We start from the raw sequence: 23,479 nt of genomic DNA, 5'->3' as shown, positions 1-23,479 counted from the left end.
ATTTAGTCTTCCAACAAAAAAAAAATTATTCTCAATATGTAGGTCATGAGTTTTTCAATCAGAATGGAAAAATCAGGTGTAACTCGAAAAAAACGATAAATTATTTTTGAATTTAAGTTCAACGTCGAATAACTTTGAAAGGAGTGAATTTAATCAAAAATGTTAAGAGACCTTTTTTGTAGAGCATTAAATTTCCTTTGAAAATAAGTATTTTAAATTGTAAAAATATTGATATTTCTGGTAGCTACAAAAATCCAAAATTGAAACGCAAAATTGAAAAAATAAATCTTTGTTTAAGGCATGATTACAAGGAAACGGCTTGTTTTACAGTAATTTACAAAGATAACTTTTTTTTAGGAAATTTAATTTCCTATAAGAATACATATCGCTAAAATTTTTCAGATTGATAATTAACGAATTTTGAGTAAAAAATGCGATTACTGTTGAAAAATCAATAGTCGTAACGATACACCCCTTAATATTATTATTAAGGACTCAAACTTGCACAATAATTTTTTTTTATCATCATGAATGATATTTTCACAGTATCGATAGAAAAAAAAAATAGTCAGTTTTTTTGGCCCAGTCTAATATATATATATGGGGTATTCCATGCCAAATCGACCACTTTTGAACTCGACCCCTTTAAATTTTGCTGAAACATTTCCATTCTTTTTTTTTTTTTTAAATTTTTGTTTTTAAATGAACTTTTTGAAAAAATATATCAGAAAATTAAATATCATCAATTCTTCAAAATAATCGGCTTTTTTTGACCAAAACCGTTATTTTTTGGAAGTTCGACAGTTTTTTTTTTCTCAAAAACTTCAATTAATATGACAACTTTTCCCGTCCATCTCGGAGTGGCTCGGATTTTTAATTTTTTATTCAATTGAAAAAAATTGTCAAATTTTTGAAAAATGGAAAAAATTTTTTTCTAAGTTATTTATATAATAAAATAAATGTAATTGAAATGTTTTGTGGTATAATATCCTTAATTTATAAGCTTATAAAACGATAGTAAATACTAAGCTTATTAATTAATATTGTTAATTTTTAATGATTTTACAAAAACAATATAATAATTTAATCATTAATGTTCTCTCTGGCGTTTCAATATTTTACAAATTCTATGTTCATTAGAGTTTGAGAATTTTTTTACATACAAACAACCATTTTTGTCGGGGATTACACAATGTAGTTGTTGAGTTCCTACAATTGGTTTCGTTTTTGTAAATCTGTCATTCAAGTCGTTCAATGCTGTATTATAGTTTTCTTCTGGAGAAAACTTGACTATGATATTTGGCAAGTTATCCGGATCAGAAGTCCATTCGTAAAGTCCTATAGGTGTTGTTATTTGTTTATCTACCGCAAGCTGGAGACTTGCTCTTGCTGCAAGTCGTTTGAGGATACCACCAATTCCATCACACGGACCTTTGCCATGGGCAGTTGCAAAAATGCCATTCAGCAGGAATATCAAAATCATCTTCATGGTAGTACAAATTAACAAAATTTTTAAAGTTTTTAAACTGTTGAGGAGCCCCATCAGAAAAGTAATAAATCTTGTTACAGCGTTCAGGAAGACTTTTCACATAATTAGTTATTATTTTGATGAAAACATGAACAGCAACAGCATCGTGATTATTACAGTCTGAAATAATCACTAAACTTCTGTGTTCAAGTTTGTCATTTACTTTATAATAAATAACTACCGGAAAAACTGTCGCCTGATCATTATTCCAGTGAAAACCAGATGCTGCATTTTGTACTACGAACGCATAATTCTCTGCAAAATCACAAATAATGACATATTCATTTGGTTTTAGTGTTTCCTTTAATGTTTTTAGAAACTTAGCTTGTTCTTTTGCAATGAATGAGTGAGGTAGAAGAACTTTCAATTCACTACAAAGGTTTTCAATAAATTCTTCTGTAGGCTGTATAAAAGTTTCTAAACTGCACCTTGGTTTTGATACCCAACGCTTGTACGTGACATTCTCGATTTCCTGATTTTCAAAACATGTCAGTAAAATGTTACTCAACTCATCTACCCCTGGACACTTGTTACATCCACCCAAATAACATTTTTCTGTTGGAGTCTCACATATTATCATGTCCAAGCAATCATTATAGTGTTTCAACGACTTTTCTGTATTTCTCGTTAAAGAATGAACATTTGCACCTGAAATAAAAGTGATTGAGTAAACTGAAAATCTAGGCACGTATGATTATTAATAAACTGGATAATTACCAAGCATCATCAACTTAAAGTTTTGATGGATAGTACATACACAGATAGTATGCGTTCCACTTGCTCCTGCTAACACACAATGTTTCGGCCGTAACGAAGCAAATTTCGAAAATCCAACTTTCTCTGCAGGGTTTATTTCACGGAAACATTGGTAAAGTTCTTTAAATTAGACAGAACAAGCCGTTTTTGGACGTGTACCCGATTACCATCATCATTTCGAACTGAAACAAAGTCTTTCATGCCGGGCATCAAAGCACTATACTCATCATCGTTGTAAAATTCGCAATTTTCAATAATATTTGATCAGTAATTGTCGTCCCTATAAAAAAAATGTTAAGTGAATCAATCTTCAGATGTATTAGAGCCATTGATTTTACGCTATACCTACCTAATTTTGTTTCAGGTGTTGAAAGTATACCTTTTTCTTCAACCAACTTTTTTGCTACTTTTGATAAATGTCTTGATGTATTCATAGTTTTACAAATACGTCTTTCACCCCATTTTTCAGGTAACAAGGTTAAGATTTGTATCTTTAAAGACTTTTCTGTTTCTTTATCATTGAATTTATCGTGCAGCTTTTCAATTAATGAACGAAAATTTTCACCATCGTCATCAATTGATCCTTCGTCAGCAGTTGAGAGCAAAATTTTTTTCAAGCTGTCAGACGTCTGATTTATTTTATTACTCAAAAATTGATAATCATTCAATTTTTTTGAAGGAATTGGCGATTGATTTAATAGTCGCAATGCATCGTTTATACTGGGTAATTGAGTTGCAGCACTAACTTGGGATGCCGAGCTTGATTGTGAATCTTTGGGTTCACTATTAAACGACAAGGAACCTTAAAAAAAACAATGAATCGTATAGCTGCTAAAAATGCATTCAAGTAATGTATAAATAATTTAAAAAAAACTTACGGAATGATGAGGACAACGGGAGATCTGTGGCAGTTGTGTTACTATCACTGTCAGCACCATCACTGTTCTCATTGTTATCACTAGAATCATCTTCATGATCACTTGCATCAACGGTAGTATCATTACTAGTATTTGTTTGTTCCTTTACCAATTTTAAAGCTTTGTTTCGACACGGACTGCATAATAAATAATTATCACTTAATCCCAACGTGACTATCATGATGTCAGTCGCTGGACGTAAACTTTTTTTTTTAAAATGTGATTCTAAATCAAATGGATTACAACAACGATCGAAAAATATTTTTGATGCCATTATGTCTCGATGAAATTATTCCAATCACTGTAGATGAGTAGAAGTAAGATAATTATCTTTTCAAACAAGGTCAAATCAACTATAACAATAATTCTCTTATTTAAAAAATGGAATGACAAAAATCTCTCACTACATCACACAAAAGGTTAACAGGTTATGTTTGGATATGAGCGTGACAGCCTTACTTATGAATCGAAACATACTAGCGTATAGTTTTTTAGTATACTGACTATAGATAAGTCCATAATTGTCATACCCTAGATTATCGATATTACTGATATGTTCAAATTTGAATCTTAGTATTTACTATCGTTTTATAAGCTTATAAATTAAGGATATTATACCACAAAACATTTAAATTACATTTATTTTATTATAGAAATAACTTAGAAAAAAAAAATTTTTTTCCATTTTTCAAAATTTGACAATTTTTTTTCAATTGAATAAAAAAAATTAAAAAAAAATCCGAGCCACTCCGAGATGGACGGGAAAAGTTGTCATATTAATTGAAGTTTTTTTTGAGAAAAAAAAAACAAAAAAAAAAACTGTCGAACTTCCAAAAAATAACGGTTTTGGTCAAAAAAAGCCGATTATTTTGAAGAATTGATGATATTTAATTTTCTGATATATTTTTTCAAAAAGTTCATTTAAAAACAAAAATTTAAAAAAAAAAAAAAGAATGGAAATGTTTCAGCAAAATTTAAAGGGGTCGAGTTCAAAAGTGGTCGATTTGGCATGGAATACCCCATATATATATATATATATATATATATATATATATATATATATATATATATATATATATATATATATATATATATATATATATATACATACATATATAAACTTTTGAACCATATGTATTTTCTGAATCAGTTCGACGAGCTGAGTGAGGAAATAGCAAAATTTTCCAAAAGTTGCGTCATGAGAACCAATACAATATTTAGATTTCTATGAAATCTACTAAAAACACGTCGACTGCCGCTAGTCCGGTCGAAATCGGTTAATTCGTTCGTGAGTTATCGTTGACGAAAGAAAACCGAAAAAAGTGTTTTATTGAACTTCTAGCAGATTTTTGAGCTCAAAGAGCTCAAAATGATACGAAAATTATTTTTTTGAGCTCAAAGAGCTCAAAAACGTAACAATCGTAGGTTTGTGCGCTTAAGTACGAAATGAGCGGGAAGTTCCAGGGATGGCCTTTAGGGTCAACCGTTTTCCTAATTTTTTTTTGTTATTATTAATTAATTTACGTTCGATTAATTATTTAGTTCATTATATTGTTAAGTATAAATACTTTTGAGAATTTGCGAGCCGTTGCCGAACCGGATTTATTTAATTTTTTTTTATTATGAATTAATTTGAGTTAAATTAATTATCTCGTTCAGTGTATTATTAAGTATCAATACTTTTAAGTTGCGAGCCATAGACGAACCGGATTTATTTAATTTTGTCGTTATTATCAATTAAAATGAGATAAATTAATTATTTAGTTTATTGTACTATTAATTGTAAATACTTGTGGGCATTTGCGAGCCATTGCCGGATCGAATCTAATTTTTTTTGGTATAATTAATTAATTGGAGATTAATTAATTGTTTATTCCATCGTATTATTAATTATTAATTAATTTGAGGTAAATTAAGTGTTTATCTCATCGTATTATTAATTATAAATTAATTTGGGAATTTTGCGAGTCATTGAAGGACCGAGTTTAATTGTTTTACTATTTCGATTAATTTAAAGGTCAATTAATTACTTATGTCACCGCAGTATTAATTATAAGTCATGTAAATTATTATTTGCGACTCATCGACATACCAATTTTAGTTTTTTTTTCTTTTCCTTATTATTGTTCGTTATTTCGGCGAAGAATTAATTGTTACTATAATAATTTTGGGAAAATTATTAATATTCTTGGTGACTGTTAACATAAATTGTTGTCTGAATATTCGGCGGTTACTTTCTTTTGTTCCTCTCTTTCCCGAGCTCAATTAGATTTAAGAATTTTACGTTTCGCCGTTCATTCGAATTTTAAATCTCTTCGTCATCGACCCGCCGCCCGACGACGAACGACAACGACTTCGAACCGCGGAACGGTCCGTTCCTGGCGCCCAACTAACTTCGAAACCCAGGTAAGCCATTTCAGGTGGTGCTCTCCGGCCCTGTCGACGCCAGTGCCGGTAAAAAGCCCATTATAAATTTTGGCGCCCAATGTGGGGCCCGAAACGAAGATATCTCGACGCGTCGCGACTAAAGTTTTTTTTGTACTCGGCCAACGCGTTAAATCATCCGAGCAATTATGAGTTCGGACGACGACGCCGTACAGGATCAGGACCCCCCACAAGACCGTAACCCTGCGAACAATGAGGATCCCGTTATTCCAACAACCCGACCGCCTGCGACCCTGCCTGGTTGCGTTATTACGCCACCCCCGAGTAGCTCGAGGCAGGATACGTCCCGAACCGAACCAGATCCTCTCGTATTGGAGCGACGACGACTTACGGCTGAACGACTACCAATTCAGGCCGAAGTCACAGACTTAGAACGTCAGGTGCGGGAATTAAGCGCTCGTGAACAATCAATGCGCACGATTGATCAAACGGGGTCGATGATTCGATCCATAAATGAAGCCGACGAGAGGGTTTATGCACTAAATTCGCTACAGGTCAGCGAAATGCTGGTCACACTCAACGCGAACCCATTAGGGTCCTCCGATGTACTTCGTGACCGATTATTACGTGCGTTAAAACGCAATATCGATCCCGAAACGGTATGGACACTCGAGGATCAGCCGATCACGCGATTCTCGGATGAAATCACGGATAAAGGGGTCCACAACCTCTTTATCTTGCCGCCTCGCTGCGGGGAAGCAGCGACAACGACGATGACGACCACAACGACGATTACGACAATGGCGACTGGTCTATTGACGGTTAAGACGACACCCACGAGTACCGGGGGCTACCGACGGAATCACGACCCCATATGTCTACTGGCGTGCCACCGGGGCGCAGGCGACCAATCCCGAGCCCACGAACCGCCCGAAGTTCAATGCAGGTACGTTTCCCACCGTGAGCGAACTCCACGATAAGCCAAGCGACTCAGCATGCTAATCAGTCAGGATGTTCGCCTATTCCGAGAGAGTGTACTGATTCGGACACTTGCCATAGTCTTTCGCGTACTGGAGGCGCTCATTACCAGCCCGCTATGTCCGAACGCGTCTCCAAGTGGAACTTAAAGTTCTCTGGACAAAACTCGAGCCCTTCTTACGACGCCTGGAAGAGTGTCAGGTGACTTGTGGCCTTAATGACGCCGACGTGTTGGCGGTGATGCCACTGGTTTTCACCGGAGCGGCCAAGCCGTGGTGGACCCACATGAAGGGGGCCATCGAATCGTACGACGTCTTGTGTCAGGCCCTTCGAGAGCGTTTTGGTGAACCCGATATCGAATGTCGCCTTTTGGGCAAAGTGGTGAACCGTACTCAGGGTCCTTTGGAGGCAGGTTTGGATTACCTAGACTCTCTCCTGGCAGTGTGGGCACTAGTTGGTGAGCCATTGCCAGTACGCCTACAATTGAACTTCACGTATAATAATCTTCGTTCGGAGTATCACGTAATGATACATCGTGAAGATTTCTCGACGTTTGGCGAGCTTTATCGGCTCGTACGTGATTATGATCGACCAAGACGCCAGATGCAGCCTTGCACCCCGGTTACGCCAAATGAAAGCGTAATGCCAGAGCTGGCATATCAACCCGATTGATTTACACAACGTGCCCCAAATAAGACGACGAGAGTGCAGGTGGCGGCTATTGACGACGTTTCATCACCATCAAAACCACCGAAATCGCCGAATTCGTCCCGTAAGAAAGGGAAACCCGCCCAGACCTAAGTGGTCCAACCGCCAGCTGTCGAGGACTCCTCACCACTGCAACAAGTGGCTGCTTTGAATGCTTCGGCAACCGCGTTCATGCCGCGCGATAAGACGGGCCAACTTCGACCATTTACCATCGACCCTGGACTTCGAGGGTGCTGCTTTGATTGTGGCCAACCAGGCCATCTCCGAGTAGCCTGTCCGAGCCCTCCTCGAACCGGTTACTGCTGGACTTGTGGATCAGCAGATTGCACGACAGCTGGATGCCCAGGTTGCATCCGTTGGCAACAGAACCGAGCTGCGTCGTCGGGAAATGCTCCCCGGGGACAGCAATAGACGATCAACCGCTGACCTCCGTCGAAATTGGGATCGAAATTCCGGTTAAAGAGGTTGCCGCTGCGGCTGCTTTGCCTCTACCGGACATCTTCGACATCGAAATCGAACCTTTTGGCCCTGCGAACCAGATTTCCGACACGAAAAACCCCGAATCATACGTACATCGACCCGTAACCGGCCCGAACGACCATTTCCGATCAACGCAGCAATGCAATGTATGCGCATCAACCAAACGGCTATGGTGCTGTCCGCATTGTAAGAATGCCTATTATTGCTCGAACGAACACCAGTCTGAGAATTGGCCTGTTCACCGCTTCATTTGCACACCACCTGACGAACGAGTCCAAATATTTCGAGAACTTGCCGAGCAAGTCTGTCCGACGAAGACTGACGAGCATGATCGACGACCGTTCGTGGACGTTCAAATTAGAGAACGCACGATTAAAGCGTTACTAGACACCGGAGCGTCCGTGACGTGTATCAAAGAAGTTGACGAGCGTAATTGGGTCTACGGACTAGGCGCTCGCGTCCGACCAATGAACAAAAAGACCGCTGCCGTGGCTGATGGATCAGTCATGGCGATACACGCTTTAGTCACATTACCGCTCGTGATTAATGACGAGATGCGACCCGTCGAGGTCCAAGTAATCCCGAAACTGAATTACGATATGATACTCGGCATGGACGCCATTGCCGCCTTTGAGATCTGTTACGATCGACAGACTGGACGCTGGTGGACGAAACGAACCGACGATATTTATGAATGGAACTCGAAAACGTACCTCGACGGAAGGGACGTCGCGGCAATCGTCTAAATTACGCCTACGCAACAAAGTGCGTTCGATGAATTGCTCGCTCGTAGACTGTCATCAGTGAAATACACTGGTGAAACGACGTTCACGAACCTGACGACTCATACGATTGATGTACAAGGCCACAACCCGATTCAAAAACGCAACTACCCGACATCACCCATTATTGAGTCCGAGAAGTGCCGCCAGGTAGATGAACTGCTTGCGGCGGGCATCATTGAGCCATCGACGAGCGCCTGGTGCAATCCGGTAATCATGGTAAAGAAAGCAACCGGCGAATATCGAATATGCTTGGACTTTCGACGACTAAACGCCATTTCGAAACCGTGCGCATACCCGTTACCGTTGATGACTTGGATTCTCGATCAGCTGAGCGGAGCTAAATTCATTTCCAACATCGATCTGAAGCGCGCTTACCACCAAGTAAAATTGGACCCAGCCAGTCGCGAATACACCACGTTCTGTGTTCCAGGCCGAGGTATGTTTCAATACGTTGGCATGCCGTTTGGGCTGGCTGGAGCGCCACCGCACTTTTAACGACTCATTGACAAGATGTTGGAACGACGATGCGGACTCAAAGCCTTTGGCTATCTGGACGATTTGATTGTCGTCACGGAGACCTTCGAAGAGCACCTGGAGGCTCTGAACGAAATATTCGACGCCTTGAAGGATGCGAATCTGAAAATTAACGTTGATAAATGCGAATTTTGCACGGACGAGGTCCGTTATCTAGGTTACCGCGTAAACGAACAGGGCTTGCTTGTCGACCCAGATCGGGTAAAATCGATGCTGGATTTTCCGAGACCGACGAACATGAAACAAGTACGACGATTTCTGGGAATGGCGTCATGGTATCGACGTTTTATCCCTGACTTTGCGACAATTGCCGAACCTTTGATGAGACTGACGAGTAAGAAAGTCCGTTGGACTTGGACTGCCGAACAAGACACCGCATTCGAAGCTCTGAAAGTGGCTTTGGCCACGGCTCCAGTGTGAGCGTGTCCAGACTTTTCTAAGACCTTTGCGTTACAGACTGACGCCAGTGCGACTGGGGTAGGCACTGACGTAAGAACACGAGGGTAGTGAGAAAGTCGTAGCTTACGTGAGTAGGATCATGAATACGGCCGAAAGGAATTATTTTGCGACCGAGCGTGAATGCCTAGCCGTATTATCGGCATGCGAACATTTCCGCCGATATTTGGAAGGCTATCGCTTCAAAGTGATCACGGATCACAGCAGTCTTCATTGGCTGCGTGATTTAAAAAGTAAGACCTTCCGGCTGAGACGATGGGCGATGCGATTAGCTGAATATCAATTTCCGATTGAGTATCATAAAGGCTCGTTAAACGACGTCCCCGATGCCTTATCCCGAATGTTCGAACGCAACGAATTCGAACCCGACGATGACATTTGCGTGGTCGACGAAGAACCCGAACCTGTTGACGTGTCAGTTGCTGAGTTGGTTGACGACTGGTATACACGACGCAAACGAGATGTACTAGCTAACCCGAGACGATGGAAAGGATGGCGAGTTGAGAAGAACCGCCTGTACCGCTTTAAGCCGAATCGAATGATCGCACAGGTCGTCGAGGACCTGGACGCTTGGAAACTAGTTCCACCGAAAGCCGCGCATTAGAAAATAATCGCCGAAAATCATGATCCACCCGAAGCTGGCCATCTAGGAATCGAGAAAACGGCTCGTTGAGTTGCGGTCGACTATTATTGGCCTCGAATGAACGAAGACGTGCGTAAGTACGTCGCCAAATGTCCGATCTGTCAGACCGCGAAGGTTTCGCAGCAACCACCCGCATGACTGATGTGCCGACGAACAGTTCATACGCCCAGGACCGTCGTCGCGGCCGACTGTATGGAATTTCCGGCCAGTAAGAATCTGTCCAAATACATGGTCGTATTCCAAGACTTGTTCACAAAATGGATTGAGTTATGCCCAATTAGGAAAGCTGATGGACCGAGGATCATCCGAGAATTTGATAAATTAATTGTACACCGTTTCCGTTGTCCCGAAGTGTTGTTGACCGACAATGGCACCGAATTTGCGAATAGATTGATGGAAGGAGTCGCGTGCGCGTATGGAATCCATCATTCCCGAACACCACCGTACCACGCCCAAGCGAACCCTGTCGAACGCGTCAATCGAGTCTTGAAGACGATGATTATTTCGTACGTCGATTTAGATCATCGACTTTGGGATGAACATGTCCACGAATTCCGTCACGCGTATAATACCGCTGTTCACAGCTCGTTACACGTCTTTCCGGCCATGCTGAACTACCACTGACAACCCAGACCGCCGAAATACTACCGAAAACTGATCGAAGGTGACGTAGACATTCCCTGCCCTGACAGAACCGCTTGGGAGAACCGTCTGACTCGACTGACCTAACTTCACGACCTGGTAGCCGACAATTTAGGACGTAGTTTCGAACGCCAAGCCCGTTATTATAATCGTCATCATCGAGATGAGCGCTTTGCCGTCGGGGATGTCGTCCGAGTTAGACAACACGTGTTGTCCCGAGGAGCCGATCGTTTCTCATCGAAACTCGCGCGTAAATACTCCGAAGAGACGTACATTGTCTCGGCCGTTCTATCACCTGTCGTTGAAACGAACTCACCGGTCAAAATGGCCGATCAGCCGGTCGTCAACATGTAAAAGCCCTGCGACTCGTTCGCGCTCCGTTACACCCTCCCGACCTCGACGACTAAATTGAAGCTCGAGGACTCCCTGTAATTGTATTATTGTCGCATGTTCTATGTGTGTGATTGTACCCATTACAGGATGTCCAACTACGAAGCCAGGCTGTATGCCCAGCTCATCGAGTGGGCCCGGGGTTGGTAGAGCTGCTGCTGGAGGCCAAGGAACAACACCGCCGAAGCTTTCGAATTGTGCCATGCCATGAATCATGAACCCGTTTCTGGGCCCAGGTGTGGGCATGGTGGTACGCCCAACCACAACCGAGCACCACACCGGCGATTCCGCTGATGTGGCGCTGCTCCTGTTGCAAGGCCGCCATCGCTAGTCCAGGCCAATGCCTGCGTCGTGCCAAACAAGTGTTGGAGAGCCATCTACGCCCCGGTCAACTGATGGAATATGCCATTAATCTGTTACGCCGTAATACGCCACAGACATTGGTGCCGAAGGTGTCGCGCGACCTCTCAAGGATGCGAGCGATGGCACTTGCTGACAAGCTCCGCGAGGAGCCCGAGCGTCCACCGACCCGACATGTCGGTTGCTAGAATTTCGACCTGAATCATCCGATGGCTGACTGCCCTTTCTCACGGGGAACCTTCTGCACCCACTGCGGGCAACAAGGGTTGTATTTCGAGGAGTGCCCTAGATGCAAGCCCACAATATTTGGATTGCCACCCCGAGCCGGCGAAACCCGCTAGGGACGCCACTAGCCATCGCCGAAGAGGCATAGGTAGCCGATACGTCGGCCAAAGAGATTGTTTTTTATAGGTTTATTTTTTTTGTCTTGTTTTTTAGAATTATTCATGTTTAGATACGCGTTGCGTTCTTGCCGTCATCGTGCGACGCCCGATCTCTGCCGCCCAGGAAGGGGCAAGACTGAGTTTCTTTGTATTTACGCCGTTGCGTTGTTTTTTTTTTTGTGACCTGCTGTCGCCGGTGCGACATGGTATTATTAGTCTGTAAGTGAACGTGCCGGTGGGCGGAGTAACTATTGTGTGATTTTGATAATAAATGTTTTTTTATTAAATGTTCGATCCTTATGTGCTACAACCTAACCTTCACTTCAGGTGATGGGACTCAAAGTGCCAACAATCAGCGATCCCTGTGGCTCCCAGTCGGCGTCTGGGGGAGGTGTTGTGACATGGGAAAAATTTCCCTGTCAAAAGAAACTAGTTTGGTTATCTGTTTTATTTTATTTTCTATTATTATTATGATTATTTTGGGTCAGCTGACGGATTGCGAAGATTTGACGCGCCTGTGTCGCCCAAAGTGGCCTCCTGATCAGAGTGCGAAGCTCGAAGACAGGTAGGAGAAAAAGCGCCGAATTTGAAAAGTATTTACGAATGAGTGTGAACATTGTAGAGAGTATGTTAGAGCGAGAGCGAAAATAAGTTGAGCGATCAGACGAACACGGAGCCATCAACGACCAGCGTGACATCTGGAGGAGGACCTCGACGAGAACGAGGCAAATTTAAAACCGACGAATGGCAACGGCGTTTGAGCAACTTCAGTCGAGCGGGACACCATCTGGATGCCGCAAGATGAACCGAGCGGCATATCGACCAATCATCGATCACAACGGAGTACTGGACGCATCCCGTAATACAACGGCCGGCTAGAAGAAGCCGTGAGCTGATTGTATGCGAGGTTTTTGAACTAACGGAAAACTAGAGAACACATGTTGCCAAAGAGGCAGCCATCTTTTTTAAAATTAATTCTGATCTGGACGCCGTGCCTGTTAGTCGTAAAAATTTCGCTACAAGCATTAAAAATATTTTACAACGCAATTAACCACCATCACTGGGTTAAATATTGCAATTTGCTAAGTTTTTTTACTGTTGTGTCTTGTCGAAGCTATTTTTCACGACCACTGTGTGGATTATTGCCGAGTAATGATTAAGTATTATTACGTGCACGTGGGAGACGCCATTGCCGAGACATCGACGCTATTCCGCCTGCTATCCCGCCAATTTCGTTGAGAGTCAGCTACCTGAACGAGTACCGATCCTAGGAGTTCACTGCTGCCGCAGGGTGAGTCTGATCGCTAGTTTTAGCCCCAGGGTGTCCTCACCGCGATCTCGAAATTTCGTGCAGTGATTATTTGGGAGTTTATTTCATTATTATTATTATTATTTTTTTTTCCTGTGTCGATTTTATTATAAGTGATTAATAAATTTCTGGCGGGATTATTGAGAGGTGGGTGACGACACTCAGAGGCACGGTACCATCGAGGTATGTATTTGTGTGTGTGTTCGTTACATCAACAAGTGGATGAGATTATTTCGTTGTTTGTTTAACCGAACGCTCAAGAAAATTGGAGTTGTATACAACAGCTAGCCCGACCGACGCGCCATCTCCGAGCGCGAGCCCATACTTACCTCGATCTTCAGTTACCCTCGACTTGGCCAGTTTATCGACCGGAACTGGTTACCCGCCGCGAGCCGCAGGAAGTTTGGATTTTTGAATTGGTTTGGAGTGATTTATTGCCAGATCGGCGTTATAATTCAATGATTATGGATTATGTGACGGATTGAAGTTAATTTTGTTTATTATTGATTACGTTGATTAATTGGTTGACAGAGTTAACTAATTATTATTACATTTGTTGGAAATTTGAATTAATTTGTATTAATTAAGTTGTTGCGGTGTTGATTTATTTTTTGTGTTATTATTAATTAATTTGAGTTCGATTAATTATTTAGTTCATTGTATTATTAAGTATAAATACTTTTGAGAATTTGCGAGCCGTTGCCGAACCAGATTTATTTAATTTTTTTTTATTATGAATTAATTTGAGTTTAATTAATTATCTCGTTCAGTGTAATATTAAGTATCAATCTTTTTAACAAGTTATGAGCCGTAGACGAACCGGATTTATTTAATTTTATCGTTATTATTGATTAAAATGAGATAAATTAATTATTAAGTTTATTGTATTATTAATTATAAATACTTGTGGGCATTTGCGAGCCATTGCCGGATCGAATCTAATTTTTTTTGGTGTTATTAATTAATTCGAGATTAATTAATTGTTTATTTCATCGTATTATTAATTATTAATTAATTTGAGGTAAATCAAGTGTTTATTTGTAAATTATTATTTGCGACTCATCGACGTACCAATTTTAGTTTTTAGTAGATTTTATAAAAATCTAACTATTGCAGCCGTCCTCGTGCGCAACTTTTAAAAAATTTAGCCATTTTCTGACTTAGTTTGTCGAGCTGAGTCAGAAAATATATATAGTTCAAAAGTTTATATATGTATGTATTTATATATATATATATATTTATACAATATAACGCGGCTTGTCAGCATGATAGCGTTTTCAATTTATGACCGATTCTTCTCAAACTCAGCATGCTTTATTTATCGATCAAGACCAAGGTTAAGTTCGAAGATGAGCTTAATCGGGCGAGTAATTTGGAAATGACAGGATTTTGAAATTTTGAAAATCGTAAAAATTGATGTTTTTACTACTTCAACTTGGTATAATTACTGAACTAGACAAGATATTGAAATTCGGTAAAATGCATTGTAAAGCTCTTTTAATAAGCTTCAATTTTCACTACTTAGAAGTGGTAGTAACCTCAATATTACTCCTTTTAGAGTTCGTTTAATGAAACAGTTTTACTGTTGCAGCCGTTTTAGAATTATTGTCTACATCATAGCTTAATCATGATGTAAATTCAATAATTACGATATTGATCAGTCTTTGTAATCTACGTTGTAATCTACTTGTCATGTAGTCCTGCTAGTCTTAATACCACAATCAGGGAACTTAATGAAATAATAATAGTTATATGTGGATGGTGTAATGACAATGATCTGAAGCTGAATGCTGATAAAACAAAATGTATAATTTTTGGTAGTCCTTATAATGTTAATCTTGATCAATGTAAATCTTGTGATAAAATAACTGTTAATCAAACGGTAATCGACTTTGTAAGTTCTGTGAAATATTTAGGTATAATACTTGACAATACGCTTTCATGGAATGACCAAATAGATAATGTATGTAAGCGAAGTATGAGAGTTCTCGCCCAATTAAAAATGAATAATGAATTTTTTGGTGAAAAAATAAGGATAAAATTAATTACTACACTTGTTTTCCCGATAATTGATTATTGTGCTCTAATTTACACGAATATCACTCAAAAGCAGCAGTGTAAATTACAACGCAAGTTAAATGCTTGTGTACGTTTTATTTTTAAAATCAGTAGATTTGAGCACATAACACCTTACTATAATAAACTCGGGTGGCTCACGTTGAAAATGCGAAGAAACTACTTTCTCTCATGCATACTGTACAAAGCTATTAATTTCGATCAATGTCAATTATTCCGTAATGAATTAATTTTTCTGCAACCGATGTTGCGCAGAGGAGATGTACGACAAGATTATTTAAGGCTTCCAGCTAGCCATCTTGCTTTTTATGATAAGTCATTTATAGTATCAGCAATACGCATTTGGAACACATTACCAGCAAATCTTACAAATCTTGATACTTTTAATGAATTTCGTAGCGCTGCATTCAACTATTTTCATAGTCTAGAATCGATTAATTAAGATACTATGTAGTTGTTTCTGATCTGAACGGATTAAAATTAATTTAATTTAATGTAACTTAAATTTATATTCTATATTTGTACTAAAATTAATACTATGTATTAAACCAATGTAAAAAATGTTATTTTCTCTTATGTATGGCCACAAGGGATTACGATCTCATGGTCAAATAAATAATATATCTATCTATCTATCTTTCGTGTAATGTTTTCGGGTAGGTTGTCAGTAAATATGTCACAAATTAGTTCTAACCATTGTTTTCTTCAACTAAAATTTTATCCGGTTGCAACATTCTGATTAACTTGAAAACTGTTGTTTCTAAGCAGTTACTTAAAATTTGGACATTTATAATTCAAATCTTATAATCTGAGCAATTCTTTGGTAAATATTTGAGAAACTTTTTCTTCACAAGATAATTTTTTTTCCAAAATTTGTTGTAAATAGTTTTGAATTTATTATTGAATTTTGTTTTTAATTCATGAATTAAGTTATACATTATCAGTGTTATTATATTATTTTATTAAAAATCAATTTTTTTTATTTGAAAAATCTACTTCCATTTCGGCTGCCGAATGGCCTTTTTTTTTTCTTTTCCTTATTATTGTTCGCTATGTTGGCGAAGAATTAATTGTTACTATAATAATTTTTGTAAACTTATCAATATTCTTGGCGACTGTTAAAATAAATTCTGGTCTGAACATTCGGCGGTTACTTTATTTTGCTTCTCTCTTTCCCGAGCTCACTTAGATTTAAGAATTTACCGCGTGTCTCTCGATTTTTATTTTATCGAAACTTACGAGACCTCGTGTCCGATCACGAGGGCCTCTCAAGTCATTTACCAAAATTAGTGGTCCCTGTGCTCGCAATCGATACTTTAGAGACTTACCCGTGGGAGCAAGGGCTATGACATTACCAATAATCAATATACAATGAAATAATAAAATTACAAATAGTCTTATACAATTTCCTGAAATAAATGTCAAAATTAATACTTAAGGGGACACGGGTGCAGATTTATGACCGACAATTTGATGAATTTTTTTAAACAAATTTTTTTATATGTTGCCCTTAATATAATGACCTGAAAATTTGCATGGATGTTCAAAATAATATAATAATGTGCTAATGAATTTAATTTTGTAAATTTTATGCAATAAAAATTACAGATTTACTTATCGATCGATATGAAATCAGTATTTCATTAATATTTCAAATTCGTGTTTATAAAATGTGAAAATAAAATTCTTTAGCACTTCTAAATACAATTTGTAATGTTAATTAGCATTTATTTTTAAACAATTTCTCGAAAATTCGTTAGGAAATTTAATAAATACATTGGGTCGTAATTTTATAAACAATTCGAATGTCAGTTACTGTAATAGAGTAGTGCTGGCGTCAAGAGATGGCGGTACTAGTAAATGTCGTGATATTTTTTTACTGGAAGTCCTACAGATGGCAGTCCATATACCGCATGAAAATAAGTTATGATTTGCAGAAGCAATGCCAATTTTTCACTAGTCTCGTAGTTATAGGAAAACATTTCATAAATGCATTCAAATAAATTAATAGTTTGCTAATAATGTTAAGTATTTTACAACGTATAATTTTTTTATTCCAACAAAAAGTAATTAACGATAAAAAATCGATATTAATTTTGAATGAAACAGTCAAAGAAATAGGAAATACTAATAAACACCAAAATTTTGGTATTAATTTCAAATTTTTAGTTATAAAAAACGATGAAAATTAGGACCCTTATTTTGAAAATCTTTCTCAAGGACTATAGTAACTTTAGGAAGCTTCTCTGAATGCTTTCGAGATGATGTCCGTATGTCTCGACTATGCGTGTGTGTGTGTGTGTATCTGTCTCTGTATGAATATGACCCTCTTATAACTTTTGAACGGCTTGGATTGGAATCAACGAAGAGGGGTTCCAAAGAGTTCCACTCAAGTTAGATTTCCTGAAAATTTGAACCGATTCGATCGTGTAGATTTTGAAAAATCTCAAAAATAAAAAATTTGAAAAAGTTTTTTTTCATCAGCTCTTAAAACCTTAGAAAACCACGTTGATCGCCGCTAATCGGATCAAAATCGGTTCCTTTGTTCATGAGATATCGATGACGAAAAAATTCGAAGAAATCGAATTTTTCCAAATTATACCGAAATTTTATATCAAATCAATTAGCACTTCCAATTTTTTTATAAAACTCCAAAAACAACGTCGATTGCCGTCAACCGGGTAAAAATCGGCTGACCTATTCAAAAGTTATAGCAGTTTGAAAATACTAATAATAATAATACATAAATTGTCAAATATAAATAGTGATAAATGATATACAGTATATTAATTAATAATATTAATACATAAATGGCAAATTTATGAGACACACCGAGTGTGGATCTGTTGCCAACACTAGGCGCAGGGAGGGGCGCACACAGGAATAAAATTCGTGTGACAAAAGGTCCGAAGGTGGCGTAGCTTGCGCAAGCTGGAGTACCCGTTTTCGGACATATTTTCAATACTCTGGGAAAATTATAAATATTGGTTCTACAATTTCGGGAGTTGAAATTTTTTTTAGGAAATTTCCTTCTCTTTTTAATTTTTTTTTTTAAATTTGAAAAATCTTTATTAGTTTTTGAGATATTTGCAAAAAACTAAACCCCTTTTTTTTTAGTTAATTGTTAATAACTTCTGCAATTTTTGCAAGCGGAACTTCATTTTTTTCGAAAATCATCGAGATGCCATTCTGAATCGAATGACAACTCAATCATAATTTTCGGAAACTGCTGAAAAAATTTGACCAAAAAGGCACTTGTTGACTAGACTATAAGCTATAACGTAGTATACTGTGTATGCTAGCTACACACAAGTATATTCGTACACACACACACACACACACACACACACACACACACACACACACACACACACACACTCGGGGCAGAAGAGATACTGCTACCGGGCGCGTCTCCCCGAGCGGATGGGAGAACGCTCGCTGTCCTTGGATGACACTAGGTCTCTTAGTTGATGAGGTACAGTGGGTAGGAGCCAAGCAAAATAACCAAACAAAATACGCTCCCGTGGACAAAACTCCCCCTTTAATGGGTTGATCACACTAACTGACCTGGCAAGACGATTGTTCCCTGCTGTAACTCACTGGGAGTGTCCGGAACCCGTGTCGATTATTTCCGATGATGCAGGCTACGGCTGATGTGAGCTTGCTCTGCCAAGGTGTAAGTTGCAGTAGCGGATCAGGAGCCCGACACTTCGGGCCTTGATTAGGAAGTACGCAGTGAGTGTTAGAGATCGGAATCTTCACCGCTCCGAGCGAGTCTAGTCCGTCCGTGTATTCCGGGGCTGGCTAAGTGTCGGCTAGGCCTCAGGGAACTGGGGTAGGAGTACTATCTCCGAGGGTACACCCGTTCCTAGTTATGACAACCCGCTCCACTCCGTACGATGCGCTGGTGAATTTAAAAGTATGAGTAAAATTCAGGAAAACAACAATAGTGAAAACGGGCCTCATGCCCAACAAGCAGCGATTGAAGCAAGCGCTGAAATGAAGCGGTCGCAAGCGTTTGAACGCCTTGAAAAGCTGACCAGTGAGCTAAATGACTTCATCCAATCTAAGGTCAATATCCACAAGGAGATTAAGACCAAGACGACCAGCGTAGCCAATGCCCTCCAGAGATTCAAGAAACTTGATGAAGAATGGTGTTTAACAGTACGACGCACTTCTCGCACTACACCGGAGAGAAGCATTCAAGCAACTATCGTCAATGAAGAAGCAATGGACACTGGAGCCGAAGGTGACGGTGAATCAGTCGCGGAAGACAGAATCAGAACTAGCAGCAAGTCAACTAAGAGAAAAGATCGATCTTCTCCCGACCCAACGATCTGCCAAGTTGTGAAGAAAAAGGACCTGAAACCAAGCCCTCCGAAAAACACGGCAGTGCAGAACGCCGGAAAAAAAGAGGTGACTGAATGGCAGAAGGTCCAATCCAAGAAGGAGAAGAAGGAGCAAGCGAGAGAGCGGTTACCAAAACAACCGGAGAACAAATCTCGGCCGGAGCCTAAGCGGGAAAAACCGCGAAAATTCACCAAACCAGATGCCTTAATTATTCGACCCGTTGAGAAGGCAAAATATGCCGAGATACTGCGTCGGATTAAAAAAGATGTCCCACCAGATCAGACCCGTGACGTCGTTGACAAGGTTCAAAAGACGAATGATGGGAATATGCTCATTACGCTTTCCAGAAAGACCGCAGACAAAGGACAAGCTTTGCTGAAGACCATCAAGAGCATCCTTAAAGAAGAAGCGCAAGTCATCTGTAAAGGCCCAGAGGAACAGCTTGAAATCCGGGACATTGACGACGAAACAACTAAAGACGATGTCCGGAAGGCCTTACAAGAGGCAGCTGGAAATGACTACGAAATACCTGAAGATGTCATTAAAATTCGTCCGGCCTACAGAGGTACTCAAACTGCTTCGGTACGATTGCCAGCAGCAATAGTGCAGAAGATACTTGGAAAGACAGGCAAAATAAGGATTGGCTGGGTAAATTGCCGTGTCAGAGCAATTAAGACACCATTACGATGCTATAAGTGCTGGCACTTTGGGCACACTACTGCTCAATGTAAAAGCGAAGTCGACCGATCTGGGCTTTGCATCAAATGTGGGCAAACAGGTCATCAAGCTGCTCAATGCCAAAATAAAGTGAAATGTACGTTATGTGCGGAAAAACCTGGCTCTCAGGACACTGCTCACCGGTCTGGTTCTGGCCGATGTCCAGTCTTCCAAGAAGCACTCCAGAAGCTGACAAATAAACGAACATGAGGATACTGCAGCTTAACATCAATCACTGCGAAGCTGCGCATGACCTGCTTATGCAGACAGTACGGGAATTAAAGCTCGACGTTGTGCTTTTATCGGAGCCATATAAACATTTAGCTGGACAACCTTGGGAGACGGATATCACCACGAAAGCTGTGATCTGGGCTTGTGGTAAGCTCCCTTTCCAGAGTGTAGCTACCAATGGCAGTGCTGGCTTTGTAGCAGCATCAGTAGATGGCATCCGTTTTTACAGCTGCTACGCACCACCTAGCCTCTCAATTGCTGAGTTTACTGACTTCTTGGATCGACTGACCGAGGACGCGAAGCAACATCATCCAGTGGCGATAGCCGGGGACTTTAACGCCTGGGCAGTGGACTGGGGCAGTAAGCAGACTAATGCACGAGGAAGAGAGCTGCTAGAAGCTCTTTCTACACTAGATGTAGTCTTGCTCAACAGTGGTGACACGCCGACCTACACCAAAGGTGACGCAAGCTCGATTGTAGACGTCACTTTTGTCAGTACCAGCCTTGCTAAAGGTAACACTAACTGGAAGGTACTGGACATCTACACTGCCAGTGACCATCATGCGATACTCTGGGAAACGTCAAACGACCAGAACCTCCGAGGGGGCCTATCAAGCAATTTAACACCGTCGGTTGGAAGGTGAAATCTCTTGACCCAGAAGTATTGCTAATAGCCCTCGATAGTGATCCGATAGAGACTGGATGTGCAGAAGAACATACTAAGGCTCTGATGATGCGAGTAACATAAGCTTGTGATGCCAGTATGCCTCGCAAACGTGTTATGAATTCAAGACCTGCGGTACACTGGTGGAATGATCATATCAGCAACCTCCGTAAAGAGTGTCATCGAAAGAGAAGAATATCACAGCGTGGCTATCAACGACCTTACTCTGCAGTGCTGATCGCAGAGTACAAAAAAGCTCGTCGTGAACTTAATAAGGCCATAAAAGAGAGCAAAAGAAGATGCTGGAAAGAGCTCATATACGAGGTCGACAAAGACGTGTGGGGTCGGCCGTATAAGGTGGTCATGACGCACCTGAAGAAACAACAAATGCCGTCACCTACGTGTCCCCAACTCCTTCAGAAAATCGTCACTGCGCTGTTTCCACAGCAACACAGTCTCAATTATCAGTCAACGCAAGATGGACTGGACGACATTCCACCTGTCACTGAAGAAGAATTGTTGGAGGCCTGTAATCGGGTAGGAAATAATAAAGCGCCGGGATTGGACGGAATCCCTAATATAGCCTTGAAAACCATCATAAAGGCAGCACCAACATTATTTCTAGACGCTTACAACGCATGCCTCAAGGAGGGGACTTTTCCTTGTAAGTGGAAACAGCAACGGTTAGTACTTTTACCTAAAGGAAAGAAACCGCCAGAAGAACCGTCATCTTACCGACCACTCTGCATGCTAGATACGGCGGGTAAGATATTTGAGCGTATCATCCATCAGCGAATAGATGCAGTAGTCGACCCACTCTTGGCAGACAACCAGTATGGATTCCGGAAAGGACGATCAACCCTGGACGCGATCAACCTGGTTGTTAATACGGCCAAAGAGGCAATCGCAGGAACTAGATGGAAGGGTGGAACGAAGAAGTACTGCCTGGTGGCTGCCTTGGACATCAAAAATGCTTTCAATTCCGCTAATTGGGACTGCATCATGCAAGCTCTCGACGAGAAGAACGTGCCAACATATCTTCGCAGACTAGTGATTAGCTATTTTACAGATAGAGTGCTGAAATACGATACAAAGAATGGTCCAAAAGAGTATGATATAACCGGTGGTGTGCCACAGGGCTCTGTTCTTGGTCCACTTCTGTGGAATATCATGTATGACGGGCTGCTGAGACTGAAGCTTCCAAGATGTGTCAAACTGGTAGCGTATGCGGATGATGTTGCCGCAGTGATCGTCGCCAAACACCTCGACGAGATTCAACATCTGTTTGACATCACTTTTGAGAAGATCAACCAGTGGATGGATACAGTGAACCTACAACTGGCCAAGCAGAAGACCGAAGCAGTGCTTATTACCAGCCGAAAAGAAGTTGAAACAATTAAGATTAATGTCGGTGACCGAGAAATCACATCACAACCATTTATCCGTTATCTGGGAGTGATGCTGGATGCACGACTCAACTTCAAACAGCAGGTGGAACATGTTAGTGCCAAAGCGTCAGTAGTGAGGGCTAGTCTCGCACGGCTGATGCCTAACATCGGAGGCCCAATGCGGAGCAGGAGGCTACTATTGTCATCAGTAGTCACATCAGTGCTCACATACGGAATATCCATTTGGGCTGATGCACTGGAAACCCAAGAATCATGGAGAAAAGCTGGACCAATATACCGACTGAGTGCCCTACGAATAGCTAGTGCCTTCCGCACAATATCAGAAGAAGCAATGTGCGTCATTGCCGGAACACTACCTTTTAAAGTTCTAGCAGAGGAAAAACGGGCCCTTTACCAACGAAAAAGGTCAACTGCACTGAGCCCGGAAGAACTTAGAATTGAAGAACGGCAAAAGAGCATAGGCCGATGGCAACTACAATGGGATGCTGCAGAGAAGGGTAGGTGGACGCACCGTCTCATACCTCGGGTCGACATTTGGCTTAACCGGAATCACGGTGAGGTCAATTACTATCTTACGCAGATGTTGTCGGGACATGGGTGTTTTCGAGAGTATCTACACCGCTTTAAGCACGATGACTCTTCGGAGTGCCCGTCCTGCCCAGGAGCTGCTGAAGACGCGGAGCACGTCTTCTTTGTATGTCCTCGTTTCGATCCACAGCGTGAAGAACTGGAGAGGATCCTGAACCAGAGAATGCAACCAGATTCACTAGTAGAAGCA

At 40.6% G+C, this 23,479-nt stretch overlaps 2 protein-coding genes across 2 annotated transcripts; both read right to left on the bottom strand.

Annotated features, from left to right (window-relative positions):
- Positions 1-1,421: 1,421 nt before the first annotated feature.
- On the bottom strand, positions 1,422-2,518 carry LOC123270147. The gene is made up of 3 exons (XM_044736086.1): positions 2,246-2,518; positions 1,710-2,176; positions 1,422-1,526 (listed from the first exon to the last, which is right to left on the bottom strand). Exons 1-3 carry the CDS (start codon positions 2,253-2,255, stop codon positions 1,422-1,424), a joined length of 582 nt encoding a protein of 193 aa, XP_044592021.1. The 5' UTR covers positions 2,256-2,518.
- Positions 2,494-3,475, bottom strand: LOC123270146. Its single transcript, XM_044736085.1, has 3 exons — positions 3,163-3,475; positions 2,634-3,086; positions 2,494-2,564 (listed from the first exon to the last, which is right to left on the bottom strand). The coding sequence occupies exons 1-3, from the start codon at positions 3,473-3,475 to the stop codon at positions 2,494-2,496; spliced, it is 837 nt and encodes a 278-aa protein (XP_044592020.1).
- Between the last annotated feature and the right edge of the window lie 20,004 nt (positions 3,476-23,479).

The sequence above is a fragment of the Cotesia glomerata genome, linkage group LG8 (genome assembly GCF_020080835.1).
Source record: "Cotesia glomerata isolate CgM1 linkage group LG8, MPM_Cglom_v2.3, whole genome shotgun sequence".
NCBI classification, from domain to species: domain Eukaryota; kingdom Metazoa; phylum Arthropoda; class Insecta; order Hymenoptera; family Braconidae; genus Cotesia; species Cotesia glomerata.
The sequence above is the reverse complement of the archived record's forward strand: the minus strand, read 5'-3'. Positions and strand labels throughout refer to the sequence as shown.

Bases quoted from the DNA above. Each gene is read 5' to 3' on its own strand.
- LOC123270146 (XM_044736085.1), bottom strand. From the start codon at position 3,475: ATGGCATCAAAAATATTTTTCGATCGTTGTTGTAATCCATTTGATTTA. The intron at 3,087-3,162 runs GTAAGTTTTTTT...GTTTTTTTTAAG, and splicing joins CCCGTTGTCCTCATCATTCC to GTTCCTTGTCGTTTAATAGT. The intron at 2,565-2,633 runs GTAGGTATAGCG...TTTTTTTTATAG, and splicing joins AACACCTGAAACAAAATTAG to GGACGACAATTACTGATCAA.
- LOC123270147 (XM_044736086.1), bottom strand. The intron at 1,527-1,709 runs GTAGTTATTTAT...GCTCCTCAACAG, and splicing joins ATCAGGCGACAGTTTTTCCG to TTTAAAAACTTTAAAAATTT.